Raw genomic sequence first — 17497 nt, forward strand, 5'->3', positions numbered from 1 at the left:
AAATTTAAGATTAATTTATTTTTTTAACCTTATTAATTCATATTGTTCACATATTATTCAAAAATATTGTTACTTACCTATACTTTTCCTATTCTGTATTTCCACTCTTTACCTACTTAATTTGCACTAACTTATATCAATAATTCTTAAGTGTACACTATACACTATAAAACAACACATCTATTAAGTTAGTTATCTCTTATGAAATACGGACATTTCGCTGAGTTATCGTGTTTACGTGTCAGATATATTTTGAACACGACACTCATCGATACTCGTCTGACATGTGTGTCAGCTGTGTCCAACCATGTCTTAATAAAAAGTAAAAAATTATTCTCCGGACACGCTTGGACACACCTAAATACCATCACGTGTCAGCGTATCTAGTCTTATTCTTAACATATATTCTTGAAATAAATTTAGATATAATATATATTATTATTTATTAAAACAAAAAATATTTTAAATACTTAATATAATTAAAATAAGATATTAAAAATAATTATAAAAATTTATTTATATTTTAATATCAATAAAATATCAAAATATCATTACGATTTATCTAAAAAATAATTTATATTTTATATGTATGCGTATCCCTGTGTCTTATAAGATTTTAAAATTTACGTGTCGGCATGTCCCGTGTCGTGTCGTGTCTGGTGTCCGTGTCAGTGTCCGTACATCATAGGTTATCTCTATAAAATATAATTAATATTTAACTATTGGTGCATGTATAATATTTTTGAATTTATATATACTATTATATTATTATTAAATAATAATAAAGATTAATTTATCAAAATATTTTATAAAATTAATTTACTTAACAAAATAAAAAATTCAAAATTTATGTAATAATTAAAATATATTACGATCCAAAATGTTTGATTAAAATTTCTTAGAAACTAACGTTTATTTTCCTCCTAAAGTACAAAAGAGGACATGATATGAACGAAATTATTGATCACCGTTCATCATTTTCACGGTAGACATTATGACTTGGTATGAATAGGGCCCTTTGCTGTTTCATTTTCTTGATTTTGTCCTAATTCAAGGAAGCCAATTACAAATAGGTCACGTTGGAGTCGGTAGTGACTTGGTGCTGGTAGTCCAACTCTGACTTGATTATTTATGGTTATCTCACATATATATCAGGGCAATTTAGTCAACTAATCAACTTCATTATGTATACATAGTGAGCTATGGTTAATCTAATATTTAATTACAGAGGTTCAAGTGTTATATATACATGGTTTCTATCTTCTTCCGTTCTTTGAATTTCATTACCCAAGGGCCAATAAAAAGGTTAGTTATATAGTGTAAGCTTTTATAACTACTAACATTGCTTATCAATTAAATTTGTTACCAAATGGAAATACAACTAATAATTCAATTGTTGAACCATCACAGATATATACGTATTGACCCACACTCCAGTACGTTTTGATATTTAATTCGATGTTGATGGTGTGGGCTGCTGGCTTTTATATACGAGTCGGGATATGGAGTCAATGGAATATTTGTACAATGTATATAATAAGTTATTTATTTAGTCCAATACGAGTTAAAAATAAAAATTACCCACAAAATAATAAATTTAAAAACTTTTATTCAATTATTTCACATTAAATTTTAAATTTCAAATTCTCCAATTTTAAATTTTAAACTTTTAAAAAATTCAGTTAGTTATTTTAAAAAAATAACCATCTAAAATCCTCCAATACTCTCTTTTTTTTCAACTGGTGGTCACCCCACCTTCATCAATAATATTCCCATTTCACTGTCGCTACTTGACTTGCCACACGCCACTCACCCTTAATAAAAATAATCATTCATTTAAGGATAAAAATAATCATCCACATACATAATGAATTGAACATCTAACATATTTTAATTATATATAACTAAACTCAATCCAATCAAAATAATCATCTACATAAAAGCGGCACCAAACGTTAGGCAAGACAATATAAAAATAATTTACATAGTGGATATCATCTACATATTTAATTATTTTCTAAAGGATAAAAATAATCATCCGCATACCTAATGAAAATAGCGGCAGCAACGTTAGGCTGAGCGTCGGAAGGCGAGGCGCATCGGATTGACCGGCAGAGGTGAGAACGGTGTCGGTGGGAGGATGCGGCGACCTCGGTATGGCCGCCGAAAAATTCAGTGACGCGAGGTGAGAACCAAAGAAGATGACGGTGAGTTTTGGATATGTATTGGAGATTACGGTAAGATTAGAATGAATGGATTTAAATACTAATCTTAATTTTCAAATTTTAAAATTTGAAATTAAATAATTAATTAATGATCTAATTTTTAATTTTATTTTTATTTTTTTAATTCATTGTACACATTGTATATAATTAATATTGGTTCCAATATTTTCTCTTTATTTTATATATATATATATATATATATATATATGGTAAATTATAAAATAAATAATTCTCTAACTTTTTTATCCATATATATTTAAATTTTTTAGGATTACAAATTACATTTAAATTTTTTTCGAAGTATTTTTGTAAAATTTATGCGATTTTCTACAATTCGAGAATAACCATCAACTTCAGTAGACTCTTTTTTGAGTGTCCATACTTCAGAGTAAATTTAGATTGAATTATATTTAGATGAATTTGTGTAGTTTATTATTCTTTGATTTAATGTATTTGATACAGATTAAACTGTTATTGCAAGTTTTTTCTTTTGCTTGATGAGCATGTTGAAAAAATTGGAGGAATAGAGACAAAGACTTTGGGTGCTAACTATGAGGATAAAGGTACAAATGTTGAAGAACATTTTTTTTAGAAGACATGAATTGGAAAAAAGATTCTTTGGTTTGGAAAAGAAGTTGTTGTCTTTAGAGATGAAAAATCATGAATACGAAGAGGAAGAAGTATAGGGAGTCAATGAAATATTTATACAATGTGTACAATGGACTGTATTGTGTTCGATTCAGTAGAATATCAGATGTTTATTATCCCTGATATTCAGATGGTTATTTTGAATAATATGAGTGTATTGTGTTTGATAAATTAATAGTATTTTATCTTAAATGTTCATTTTTAATTTATATTAGACCAAATAAACAGTTTATTGTACATATTATACAGATAATCTATTAATTTTCTAGCGGAATTCTATGAAGAGAGAGAAGGAGATTGTAGTTAGTTTAGTTGTATTTATTGTTGTGTATGTGTTTAAGGAATGAAGATAAAGTTATACTTGAATATATTGTATTAAAATATGTCATTTAGGTTATTTATTATGTATTAACAATTAAGTATTGTCATAATTCCTATTTCACATGCAATTAACAAAATTAAACCCTTAATAAACTTATTCGATAGTAATTTTTTTTCTTTTATCTATAGAATAACATATAACAATTAAAATAAACAAACACTATATTCTCAAAGATCTTCACACACCAAAATACACTCTGTATTTTTTGTAATTGTTGGAGAGAATAATGAATATTATGAGGATTATAAAGAGATGAAGGGTTATGGATTAATACAACATCGTTTAAGTTTTTAGAGGTGTATTTAATTTGTTTCATAACCTTTTTTCTAAATCTCCACATCAGCAACGTAACAGATAGTTCAGCAATTCTTTCTCTATGTCATTATATTCTATTACGTTTTTCATCCTGAACTCTAGGGAAGAATAGATATGTTATGTATTCTAAAGATGGGAAATTTAAATGTATTTTTCTATTTTAAAAGACTGAAATATTTACAGAAAAAAAAAGTCAAAGATTTTTTTGTTCTTTATACTATATATAATTGCTAAAAATTTTTGAATGTTAGTAAATTTCATAATTTATTTTGAATAAAAAATTTTAACTCTTTTCAAATTTAATTTTATTCAAAATATAGTCATAACTTACGAATAAATTAATAATTTTTTTAATGAACAATATTATACGATCAATATAATTTATTATTTTTAATCAGTAAATAATTATTAATATTTAAAATTATTGACTAAAAAAATAGTATTTGACTGCTGGTCTAAAAATGTTGAACTGCAGATTAAAAGTGTCAACCAATATAATTAAAATTGTTAGTTCTTAATTTTTTTTAATTTATCCATGTTAAAGAGAAAAAAATAATAAACAGTTGTAATAATTGCTTTAAAATATTCAAATTCATTTTAGGTATCAAAGCTTAGATTATATATCAAAATTCACTATTTGAAGGAAAACTTCAATTTTCAGTTTTATTTATTTATTTATTTATTTATTTTTGTGGTGGTAATAACCTTGTGGCACATAAGGGTCAATATATATTCGTAAAAAAATATTATTATTCGTATATTATACAGTGAATACTAATTAATTATGTATTTAATTTTTTTTAACTAACAAAGTAAAAAGAACGTGTGTTTAATTATTAAGAAATAAAATATAAATATTAAAATAATATTTATTATAAAATATGTATACCATATTTATTATAAAAGATATAGATATATCAAAATTGATATTAGTATATACAGATTAAATAGTATATATGACAATTCGCTTAGCGATGAAGGTTCAACTACTTTAATTTATTGAAAAGCATAAGAGAATATGATTTAATACTTTAATTGTGTCTTTGTGGTTTCTTTGTTTTAATATACCTTTAATTTCCCATGTACGTAACAAGTTAGTTATTACGAGAAGATTGATATGAACAATTTTGTTAGGTAAACAATAGAAATTGTGAACAAAAGCATTTTTACTTTGTAGAAAGTAAAAAAAAAAATTCGGTTTATTATAAATTATTCTCTAAAAAATTTTACTTTCATCTTTTACCTTTGAACCATTCACCTTCTACTTTTTTTACAGTTGCATATTCTCTTCTCAAATTCTCATTGCACCGTCGGTCCTTTTCTCACTAGTCAGTCTTAAAGTCATCGAATTTCTTTTTCATCAGATCGTTGGTTTTGAATAAAAATAACTATCCACATACTTAGTAAAATGAATATTCAAAAAATTTTATTATTTCTATTTAAATTTAGTAAAACAAATAAATATCTACTTTAGAATGAAAATAATCATTTACATACCTAATAAAATAAATATTTACATCCAAAAAAGGAGAAGAAGAGGAGGAGGAGATCAACTACGACAGCGGAGGGAGGACAACGATAAGATAGCCGTGTGATGGCATCATTCGCGCGGCAACAGCTGGCAGCGGCACCGCAAAACTCCCGGCGTGACACCGTAACAACGCTGCCAAAAAAGAATGATGTGAAAACAGCAAGACAACAACCGCGGCGTGCGCGCTCCTATACACGTGAATGGGAGAGACGGAGGCAGTACGGGTGTGGCTGCGCTGCGTTTGCACGGGTTACAGGGAGGAGAGACAGCGGCGTTCTGGTGTGTCTAAACGGGGTGAGTAAGAACGCCGGCATCTGGACGGCTATCTCTGGCAACGACGCCTAGTTATGGTGGTGAACCAGAAATAAAAGGTATATAATAAGCGATAAACGTGGGATAATGAAATAACTGTATGAGCGACAATAAAATTATATGAATCTTTATTTTTAAAATTTTAAAATTAATATTAATTAATTAAAATTTTGAATTAACTTATCTTATTATTTTATTTTGTTGTTCACATTGTTTACTATATATATTATTCTCGGGTAATGCTAGGTAGATAAAAAAAAACAGTCAGAACTTGTCTTATTTAACATTAATTAATTATCACAATAATTAATAAATGCTAAATAAGACAAATTATAGCTGTTTTTGGCTGATTTTCTTTGGTTACTAAACATTTCCGATTATTCTCTTATAGTTTCTGATCGACCATATATTTTCTTTTTAACCTTAATTTAATAATGAAGATACCTTAATCTCCTATCAAAACTAAGTGGCTTGCAATCAATTGTTATCATCATATCCTATTTCATAATGTATAAAACTAGATAATAATTATAGTAAGTTTGATAATATATACAAAATGTGTACTAGTTAGTAATAATAATCATCTGCCTCAATCATATATCTCCATATATAAAATTGCCAAGTGGCTACAACATACTAAAGATTAATTGAGTGACACGCATAAGAGATTCATTAATCATTAGGAAGGTTATTATATATGATCACTCTACGGAAGTGAGAACCTTAAGATACAATAAGGGTATTTCAAAAGTGAGAGAATGAAATCAAATGCAGAAGCCAGAAAGTTTCTATTTATGACAAAAAGAAACATTTGCAGATTAAGGAAATGGAGAAAAGAAAACCGCTCTACATGTATGTGGATTTTGAAATCAGAGAATAAAGGGAGGGTATACGTGACACTGAAAAGAAAGACTACTGGTCCATGATTCCATGAAATGTCCCTAACAACATTATGGTTCTTGAAGTTTTAACACACCCTTTTGCATTGCTTAGCTTTGCACCTGTTGCTGATGATTTTACCCTCTTCATTAATTCATGATTTTTCTGCAAATTAAGATTAATGAGTTCTTAACCTCTTATTAGGGAAGTTCAAATTTTATTACAATCATTAATTCATTATTATCTTTTTATATTTAGTACTTAATTCTAAACACATTTTGAAGAAAATAGATTCTAAACACATTTGTTACAGAGATATAGTGCATGTTTGGGCGCCATTATTTTGTTAATGAAAAAAGATCTTTTTTTATTTTTTAATGTGTTTGGCAAATTTCTAGTAGTAAAAGTAAAAACACTAGTAAAATAAAAGAAAGATCTTTTTTGAGAAGCTGTAATTTACATCTTTTTTTAAAAGATTTTTTTTCCTTAAAAAAAAGATGTTTTTTATGTAATAAATGAACAAAAAAGTACTTTTATACTGTTATACCCAAACATAATTGATAGATAAAAAGACCTTTTTACATGAGATATCCAAACATAAAATTACTTTTACTTCTCTATAAGATTTTTTAAAAAAAGATAACTCAAAAAAAGATCTTTTTTTAAAAGCTCACCCAAACAAGTCCATAATCATTAATATTATCTTCTTCTATCAGGTTAATTTTTTAGGATGAGTAATTTCATGATATAATATCAAAGTTATATATCTAAAAAGTTTAGAGTTTAATTTTTGGTGTCCAAAAATAATAGTATAAAGCAAATAAAAAAAAAATACCTATACAAAAATCAAACAAACCTAAAAGAATATTTCATGAAAACTTTAGACCATGCATAAATAATGTTGAATTAAGTTGGATGTAAAGAATGGAAAATACAGAAGGACATAGTAGTAGGGTTTATTTGGGATGACAAACTATACTTTTTTACTTTGACTTATTGACTATGTAGTATTTTTCCTTTCTGAGAAATCTATGTTGTTCACTATATATATACAAGGTTTTTCGTTGCACCTTACTATGATTACATTTTCTGTTTTATCAGAACTGGAAAAGAAAAAGCCACTTAATAAGAAAATTTCATATAAGGGAAAGAATCCACTTCCCGAAAGAGACTTCAAAGGCCTAAAATATAAAGCAGAGTAAGGTGGGTGGGTTGATTCTAATGAGTTTAGAAAATGCTGTTTGTCGGACCCATAAGCCATTCCCATATGTATATATAAATGTTTGAAAAAAGCAAAAGCAAAATAAATCAAATAATTCTCGGCAGCCAAGCAACAAATTTAAGGCATGTCTAGTCACTAATGGTACAACATCTTTGCACGTTCTTTTAAGCCATATCACTATTTTCTCTTTTAATTTCATGCCACTGCTGCTATTTCTCTGGCAAAATTAAGCTTTTATGCTACAACTACTTCATTGCTCTGCGGGACCCCCTCTCATTAATATATATTCTTCATGCCACACTTGGACTTGGATCTCTCTAACAGTGGGAATCAAAGGAATTCAGCAGTTCATTATTCTTGGTAGGGGTGTGCATGGGTCGGGTGAAACCGGGTTTGATGTGACCCAGGTCCGACCCGAAATATATACCGGGCCTATTTGTTAGACCCGAACCCGACTCTAGACCCGATGAAACCTATACACTTTCGGGCCACGATTATACCGGGTAAAAACCGGGTGAAAACCGGGCCGTTAACATTATATTACCTTGATACCTTCTTGTAAGTTAACATGTAAAAATATCCAAATTTCTAAGACTCCAACCATTATTTGACATGGTAAAATTCACTTAGAAAAATATAATAAGAAGTAACTCTTCTCTAAAATTAAAGTATAACCATAATCAATACTAATATTGCCTAATAACACCAAATATTTAAATCAATACAAATAACACAAAATTATGCATTAGTCTAAAGTCTTATGCATTTTAAACATAAAACATTAATTTATAGTCTTATATATAATGACTAATAACACAAATATTAAGGTTTACAATACTTAAATTTCACATAATAATAACCATCATCCATCACTAATAACACAAAATATTAATTGTGTATGATGACCGGACCACCGGGCCGATTTCGGGTGACCCGAGCTATGGTCCAGACCCGACCCGAAATAATGACCGGGTCTACTTTTGAGACCCATACCCGGCCCTAGACCCGATGAAATCACATCAAATTAGCCCCTAAAATGTTCGGAACCGGGTCGGGTCTTCGGGCCGGGCCGGGCCATGCACACCCCTAATTCTTGGCTTCAAAAGATACTTGGCAGTTATGTGAGTTATTTTAAATTCCATTTATTAAATGCTAAAATTTAATAAATTGAGCTCATCATATTAGTCTATCAAACTAACCTGAGTTAGTCCGATACTCCTTATCAGTTTAAATAAATATTAGAAATTTAAATTTTTATTTGTGCATATAGTAATTTATTGTCCAGCAAAAAAATTAATTGAACACAAGTTTGGTCAATGACTCAGGTGCAGTCGACTTTACATGAAGTTGATAACTGAGAGTTGTTAGATGATTTGATTGATTTGACTAAATTTTCATTTAACGACTCTCACTTATCAACTTTACGTGAAGTCGACTGCATGTGGATTTTTTCCTTTCAACATATATTTGGTACTAAATAGGAATTTTGATATGAAACCAAAATAAGTGATATACTTTAACATGGTAATTTTTTGAGTTTTTTAAAATTGTGGGAGTACACAAATCGGAGGGTCCGATTTGTGTTAAAAATTCAGAATACACAAATCGGAGGGTCCGATTTGTGTTAAAAAATTGAAAAGTACACGAATCGGACCATACGAATTTGATTTTAAAATTTTGCTTAAGAAATCGCATGGTCCGACTTGTGGTTGGACAAATATGAATTTCGGAAGCTAGAAAACAGACCCTTCGAATTGTTTGTTGTTGTCAATTTCTTTATGAAATGGAATATCAAACGCAATTCAGACCGTTCGTTTACTGATAGAGAATTCGCATGGTCCGAGTTCTGTTCCACTGACACCACATAGCTGTAAAGCAACTGTATTCCTCATATTCGAGTCCAATACCACTTTTGCTTCCTTATTCAAATTAAAAAGTGTGAATTTTGTCATATTATTTATTAACTCAATATCTTATGAAGTGAACCGCTATAAAAGATCGTAACTAATTATCTAAGGCACTCATAAACTGCTAGAGTCCTAGGTGCGTACAAAACTAGTAGTGATAAGGTTTATAATGTACATACATTATTAGCATCATTCACATCATTTACCCTATCTTGTTCGTCCAAAATCATATACTATATCTCATCATTTTTTTAATAAAAAAGGAGCGAAGTTCATCATTATGGGCTTGAAACTTGTTAACCCAATTACTGAGATAAAAAAATTAGTATTTAATAAGATGTTTAAGAACAATAATCTTGCGAGGTAATTGATTGTGCCTTGAAATGAAAATATTATAAAAGAACAATATGTTCCACTTTTTGTCAAAATATATATCGAGGAAATCTTTTGTGGGGGCGGTTCCTGTGACTTTATCGCGATGCATCACTTCACACGTTTGTTGAGGGCCCATGCTCTATACTCTATTGCCCAAACCATTATTAATCGTCAACAAGCTAAGTAGGAAGGATGGAGAACCTAGATAATAAATTAATATTATATAAAATTTATATGAGTAATGTTTATTATTTGAGCTATAATTCAAATAATATAATCTTTTTATTTTTGTCTAAAAATTTTAGATTTAAGTCTCACTCTTAATTTAAAAAAAAAGTTTAAAGTTTAAAATTTTATAAATTGTATATATATAATTCAATAAAATCTTTTTACTTTTACTTGAATAAATTTTAAAGCGAAGGTAAAAAAAAAAAACTAACTAATAAAAAATTATTTGGTAGGACCTATTAGTAATAATTAATAGAAATATAATTATTTATGTATCTATTTCTATTAAATTAAATTTTTTAAATAAGTAATTTTATGATGTATAACATTAAAATTTTTATGACAAAAAATTCTATAATTTAATTTTTGTTAATCTAAAAAAAAAAGTTAACTTTTACTATTAGTTTAAACTTTTATGATAAATAATTTTATCACAATAATTGAAATCACTTACTAAAAATTGATTAATTTCTCATTTTTTTTACTATTCAAAATGTAATTTTGTAAACGGCCTAAATTCTCACTAAACCTAATTCCTCCTAAATTTTGTAGTATCTTCCACTTTAATAATTAAAATTACTTAATAAAAGGTGATTAACTTCGATTTTTATTATACTTTACAATATATATATATATATATATATATATATATATATATTTGGGAACAACCTAATTCTCACTAAACCTAAATCCTATAAATTTTGATGTATCTTCCACTTTAATATCTAAACTTTAATTTTCAACCGAGGAATTATTGGATTATTAGGTGTTATTAATTAATTGACTTTTCATTACTTTTAATGGTATAAACATGTAACACATCTTAATTAAGATAGCAATCAATCAGGTTCTTAGATGATTTGTATTATGTATATATAGCTGTTCTACCTCACCTTAGCTTGCTGATATCGTTGAAGACCACGAGTTCATGACAGGATGCAAATTTAGATACTCTTAATAATTTTGTGTACTGTCATTTTACTTCGTACGAGGGCGTTGCTAAGATATAAAGAGTTTAATTTTAATGCACCATTTTATATTGTAGTACAATCACATCTATTTATTTGGATAACTACTCACGTAATTAATATAAAAAATAATTATTTTTACTGATTTAATATTTTGTAGTTAAATATACGTATAAAATTACTTTACGCAGTACATCAAAATTAAATTCATAAAAACCGGGGAATAATTAGTAGGTTTTATAATGAAAAAAAGAAGCTAAGTAGGTGTATGAGGTTGAGTATGATCGATGAGGGTCCTATGGATCAGGGCATCCCTTTTATATGAGGGGACAACATTAGTCCGTGAACCTTTTACTACAGTTTTATATGTCTACATTGTACCAAACAATGGCAAAAGTCTCCACCGTTTCCTTTCAAGGTAAAATCAGTCATAACATTTCACTACATAGATACCTTCTCTTCATGCTCCTATCTATCAGAGTCACAAGAGCAACCAAATAAAATGCACAAAGTTCTATACATACCATTATCATTCTTACTTATGTTACATTTACCAAATATAATATTCATATAGTTTTGGGATAATGCATTATATATATGTTGCTGCCACTTTTTTGATCAATTGATCGCCTAGTTTTGCACTGAGAATAAAGCTGCTCTCTACATACAAACAACCCATCACTAAACTTTCAGCTTCTTTTGGATCTCTGTGTCATGCCTCCACTTAAGATCTTTATTAGTATCATTTTTTATGAATATTATTATATGAATCTCAATATTGTTCATTTTTGCAGCTCAAAATTGTCCAACATGTGTGATCGAGTGTCTGGCAAGTGACAACATAATATGTCTCACAAACAAGATAATATGCTTCCAACTATGATATATATAATAAAGTGAAAATAAGTATATATGAAAAAACTCCACCATGCGTCTCAATCATTTATATTTGCAATTAAGGAGACATAATAATAATAAATACCAACAAGAGCAAATTACTATTAAATATATATATATATATATATATATATATATAATAGTAATTTCTCAAAACATAAGCTGAATTTGTAAAATCTTTGCTTCCGAATAAATACCAAGATACATGATGCTAGAGTAAGTATCTTAGTTTTGCATTAATTTTTCATAAAAATATAATTATAGTTTTTCCTCCTCCTCCTCTTTTTATTATATATGATGTACATGACAAAATAAAAACAAATAAATTACTTAAAGCTAAGTATCATGGACTACATATAACAAAAATAATATCTATAATTTTGAATTAAAATCGCAACAAAAGTCTTAGAGAAATCAAATTCGCAGATCAACTGTGTGTTTTCAACGATGAAAGCTTATTTAACTATTAATTATTTATTTCTAAGAGAAAAGAACAAATAAGTCTCTGACCTTTTGTCCCGCAAACATTTTTATCTCTAACCATTGAAAAATACTTTTAAATCCCTGATTCTCACAAAACTTGGACGGATCAGTCCCTGACGGAGGCATTTGGACAGATGACGGAGGCATTTGAACGGAGGGACTAATCCGTCCAAGTTTTGTGAAGGTCAGGAACTTAAAAGTATTTTTCAATGGTTAGAGACAAAAATGTCCGCGGAACAAAAGTTCAGGAACCTATTTGTCTTTTTTTCTATTTCTAATGATGACATGTTGTTGACATTTGTCTAACAACAATAGTGAAAACTTAGGTGCAGTCAACTTCACGTGAAAAACTGAAAATGATAGCTGAGAGCCGTTAAATGATTTGAATATAACAACAACAACAACAAAGCCTTGTCCCACTAAGTGGGGTCGGCTACATGAATCAAACGATGCCATTGTCAACTAAATTTGACTAATTTGACTAAATTATTTTCATCTAACTCTCAATTATCAACTACAATCACGTAAAATTGACTGCACATAAATTTATATCAACAACACTATATATTGAAAAATTTTTAAGTATTCTAAAAGTACTGTTGTTTTGTTAATTATAATCGTTGATCTCAATTGTATTTATATTTTATGATAAAAATTAATGGCTAAAACTATTAAAATATCATATTTTTAGTATATTTAAAACTCTTCCTATAATACATACTCCACCCAAAATATGGTGAGGGTTATCTTTTATTAGCTAATGACAAAAGGGACAGAAATCATCTCACGCTTTATATTTAAAATTATCTATTTATTTGAATGACAATTAAGAAATATAAAATAAAAAAATTAATACAATCAACTTGACCTCCGAAATAATTAAATCAGTAGTCCTATTCTAACAATTTGGTACAACGAGTGAATGATTATTGATTCCCATCTAATCTGTATCACTATTTTGCGGATAGAGAGGTGTCAAATCTATCTTTTGTACGAAAGAGACTATTTATGTTATATAATCCCATATAAAATTTTAATTAAAAATTATGTCACATTGTTTATTTCATGATAGCACGGACCATATATCATACATTTATGAATCTTGCGAATTTGATGTTATAGTAAAAAAACGAAGTTGCAAAATATATGGAGGTAGCTAGGTAAAAGTAAAATTTTCGAAGGAGTAAAAGAAAAAAAAAATCTCAATTATAGTCGAATTTAATTCGTGAATTTTTAAATTTTTTACAATCTTATAGCTTTTATGTGAATCTTTTACCTATAAAGATAACTATAGTACAATAATTTGCATCATGCTTGTGAACTTCAACAGCTACGCTAAGTGGTAAGTTTATGGTTTAAACGTTAGGAAAATTTTCAAGTGTACCGTCATACCGGTATTTCAGTTATTTTTAACTGATGATGATGCTAATTATAAAAAATATATATAATAGGAAAGTTTTCAAATATACCATCGTATCGGTATTACAGTGATTTTTAACCGTTGATCTTAATTATATATATTATATATATATATTTTATAATTAAGATCAACGGTTAAAAATCAGTAAAACACCAATATAACGATACGCTTGAAAATTTTTCTATACAATATATATAATTAAGATCAACGGTTAAAAATCACTAATACACCAATATGACGATACACTTGAAAATCTTTCTAAACGTTATTCATATGATACCATAACCAAGTACACTATGTATAAAAATAGTGTCGAATTCAATAATAAGCGAATTGTACCTTTTTTTTAATTAAATGTATGTTTACTCTAGTAATAATTTACTTAGGTGGAATAATTTCAAGAGATTTCAAAGAATTTTATTTGAGACAAGACATGGTCGATAGCAATATAAACCAGTATTTGAGACTTCAATAATGTTTAGATGATCTGATCTAGCATATTAGGCTGCTTTAATAATGGTTAATCTAAAGGCAATAAATTATCATAGTCTAGTAGTCAATCAAATGGAAAAGCAAGGTTAGCTTATGCGTGATGCATTGAATTTGAATATGAGTTACTTTATCATTTGAAATTCTTTTAAAACAGGAATGACGCAACCGAAAATTGAAACCCACAATCTCTATCAAAAATGCTTGTAAGTCCCTTAACATGAAAGAAGGAATAGCAAAACCACGTGAAATGGCCCCCACCCTCTTATCTATTGTCTCCAATTAATTGATGCTGAATTTTCAGGTATAGTAGGGCCCTACATACTATTACTATACTAGACTCTTTTATTCCCCCCAAAGTAGGCAAATTTCCATTATTAAGTTCTCATCTGTTGGACCTTTGCCTAGTAAAGGGGGTAATTTTTATTTATTAACCTTAACATTCTTCACATTACTAGTTTTTCCTTTTTTAACCAACTTGACAATATTTTCTTCGCATTAAAACGGGATTACGCCTAAAAATGCTACAAATCAAAAGTGGTTCAACTTCAACTCCCAATTCTTGGTAATCTTCCAAATTTTAAAATGTTAAAATTTCAGCATTTGTGCATAAAGCACGATAAATTTTTTTTTTTTTTAATTTCTTTCCCCCTAGTATTGGCAATAAAGTGAATAAACCGAAACATGTTTGTGGTGGTAAGAACTTTGGGCTTAAAGCCCTAAATAAAAACTTTGAGCAGTTTCATAGAAAATGGTTAGGCCCGATGTATTTGATTTTAGATAACGCAAAGTCTTACACTTTTGGAAATCTAAATTCCCTCTAAAACCTATTGGGCCTCGATGCTAAAATTCTGATTATCTTAATTTTGTCAAAATAAGTCAAATAAAAACTTCCGGCCCAACTTCATGTGAAGTTGATAGTTGAGTCGTTAGATAAAAATTTAGTCAAATAAATCAAATCATCTAACGACTCTCCGTTATCAACTTCACGTGAAGGTGACTGCACCTGAGTTTCCACCCTACAATATTTAAAATCGATCGATACAGCATGGCATTGAGGAAACTCTATATATAGTTATATATTACCATAGTTATATGGTAGGTACAGATTCCACTATATAAAAATATATATTTAGGCCCTTCAACCGCCATATGAAAAATGTGACGCACCCTGTTCTTAATTACTTCTCACATCTTTTTTTATTCACCAGCTATAAGATTCATAATATTCATTAGTTTAAGACAACCTAAACCATTGATTTGTGTTTTATAGTGGTTAAACTACTCTCAAAGAGAGAGGGGGCTGCGCTGTGTTACTAGCATATAATATATTGGAATTTTGTATTGTTTTTTGTGCAAGTTGGTTGCATCATAATTCAAAGTTTAAGACATTGGAGGACACTAATTTTCAATACTATACAGTATACATAATCACAACCATAAGTTGAAATTCAGAATAGATCTAAACTCACACCAAATTAAAGCAATGAAGTTTGATGCAAAGGAGATATTTAGTTGCAAGTACTTATCAAAAAACATTTTCCAACTACCAATCACTCTGCTTGTTGCAACCGTGGTACTCTTTCCTCTAATCAGAATCATAAACAAACCACATTTATATGGGAGCATAGAAGAAGAAACAAGAGAATGCAACATATTTTCTGGGCATTGGGCTACTTACCATCCTAAGGAGCCTTATTACAATAATGAGACATGCCCTCACATCATAGATCAATTTAACTGCATCAAGTTTGGGAGACCTGATAGAGAGTTTCTCAAGTTAAGGTGGAAGCCTTATGGTTGTGAGCTTCCATTATTTAATGCAACTGAGTTCTTGAGACTTGTTCAAGGTAAGTCAATGGCCTTTGTTGGAGACTCTATGGCAAGAAATCAGATGGATTCCTTGATCTGCCTTCTAAACACTGTAAGTTCTGTTTTTTTTATTATTTTGAATTTAAGTTGTTTTATTTATGGTGAAAACTCATATATAGTTAGTTTTCACGTGAAGTTGCTAGTTGAGAATAGTTAGATAATTTGACATGTTTGACTAAATTATTGTCTAAGAATTTTCAACTATCAACTTTATACGAAAATAATTGCATGCGAGTCTTCACCTTTATGTGATTATGTATCTAGGATTCTGGCATCATTGGTGTTTGAGTTCAGCCAACCTTTCATTCAAAACCTTTTTACTTTCTTATTTTCTTGATTTGATGGTATTCTTGATTTCATAATATTATGTTGAAAAATGTTGACCTTTTTTATAGGCGGGTAGACTTGAGGATGTTACAGAAAGATATACATCAAAGGATGATGTATTTTTCAGATGGTGGTTCAGTCCGGGTTACAATTTTACCCTTACAATATTATGGTCACCATTTTTGGTTAAAGTTACTGGTGCTGATCAACGTGGCCGTTCATTTGATGGTTCTATGAATCTTTACCTTGATGATCCAAATGATGCTTGGGCCAGCAAGATTGAGGATTTTGACTTTGTGATTTTCTCAACAGGACAATGGTTCTATCGACCGTTGACTTTCTATGAGAATGGTCATATTGTTGGAGGTCAACAAGGAGGGAAGTACATAAAAGACCTTAACTTGTATGGTTACAAAAAGGCTTTTCAAACATCTTTTAAAACCATCATGAACCTTAAAAGCTTCAAAGGGTTGACTTTTTTGGTAACACAATCTGCAAAACACTTTGAGCATGGAGAGTATAATGAAGGTGGAAATTGTAACAGGACAAGACCATTCACAAAAGAAGAAAGACAAGGCTATAACTATGGGGAGCTCTTGGAAGCAATGCATCATATTCAAGTGGATGAATTTAGAGAAGCAGAAAAGGAAGCTAGAAAAAAAGGGTTGCACTTTGGTTTGATAGATATAAGTGATGCAACTTCAATGAGGCCTGATGCACATCCTGATCAATATGGCCTAATTTATAATAAGAATGTTAAGGTCATAGATTGTGTACATTGGTGCCTGCCTGGTGCTATTGATACTTGGAATGAATTTTTGTTCTACAAGATGAAACAAGCAATCCACAAGACAAGTACTTCAATTTGACTTGCTGCATATGCATGTGCTTTATTAGATTTCTGTTTTATCAGTTTGATTTTTTTGTTACAAGTGTAATAAAAAGAAAAAATATGTGTATTGAGAAAAGGGTCCCTCTATTAATAATCTCAACTATTTAATTGGTTATCCCAGTATT

General features: G+C 29.0%; 1 protein-coding gene across 1 annotated transcript; it reads left to right on the forward strand.

The window, feature by feature from the left end:
* The first annotated feature begins 15550 nt into the window (after nt 1–15550).
* LOC112786294 (protein trichome birefringence-like 19) lies at nt 15551–17492 on the forward strand. The gene is made up of 2 exons (XM_025829683.3): nt 15551–16205; nt 16549–17492. Exons 1-2 carry the CDS (start codon nt 15768–15770, stop codon nt 17347–17349), a joined length of 1239 nt encoding a protein of 412 aa, XP_025685468.1. The 5' UTR covers nt 15551–15767; the 3' UTR covers nt 17350–17492.
* Nucleotides 17493–17497: the final 5 nt, after the last annotated feature.

The sequence above is a fragment of the Arachis hypogaea genome, chromosome 20, assembly GCF_003086295.3.
Source record: "Arachis hypogaea cultivar Tifrunner chromosome 20, arahy.Tifrunner.gnm2.J5K5, whole genome shotgun sequence".
NCBI lineage: Eukaryota > Viridiplantae > Streptophyta > Magnoliopsida > Fabales > Fabaceae > Arachis > Arachis hypogaea.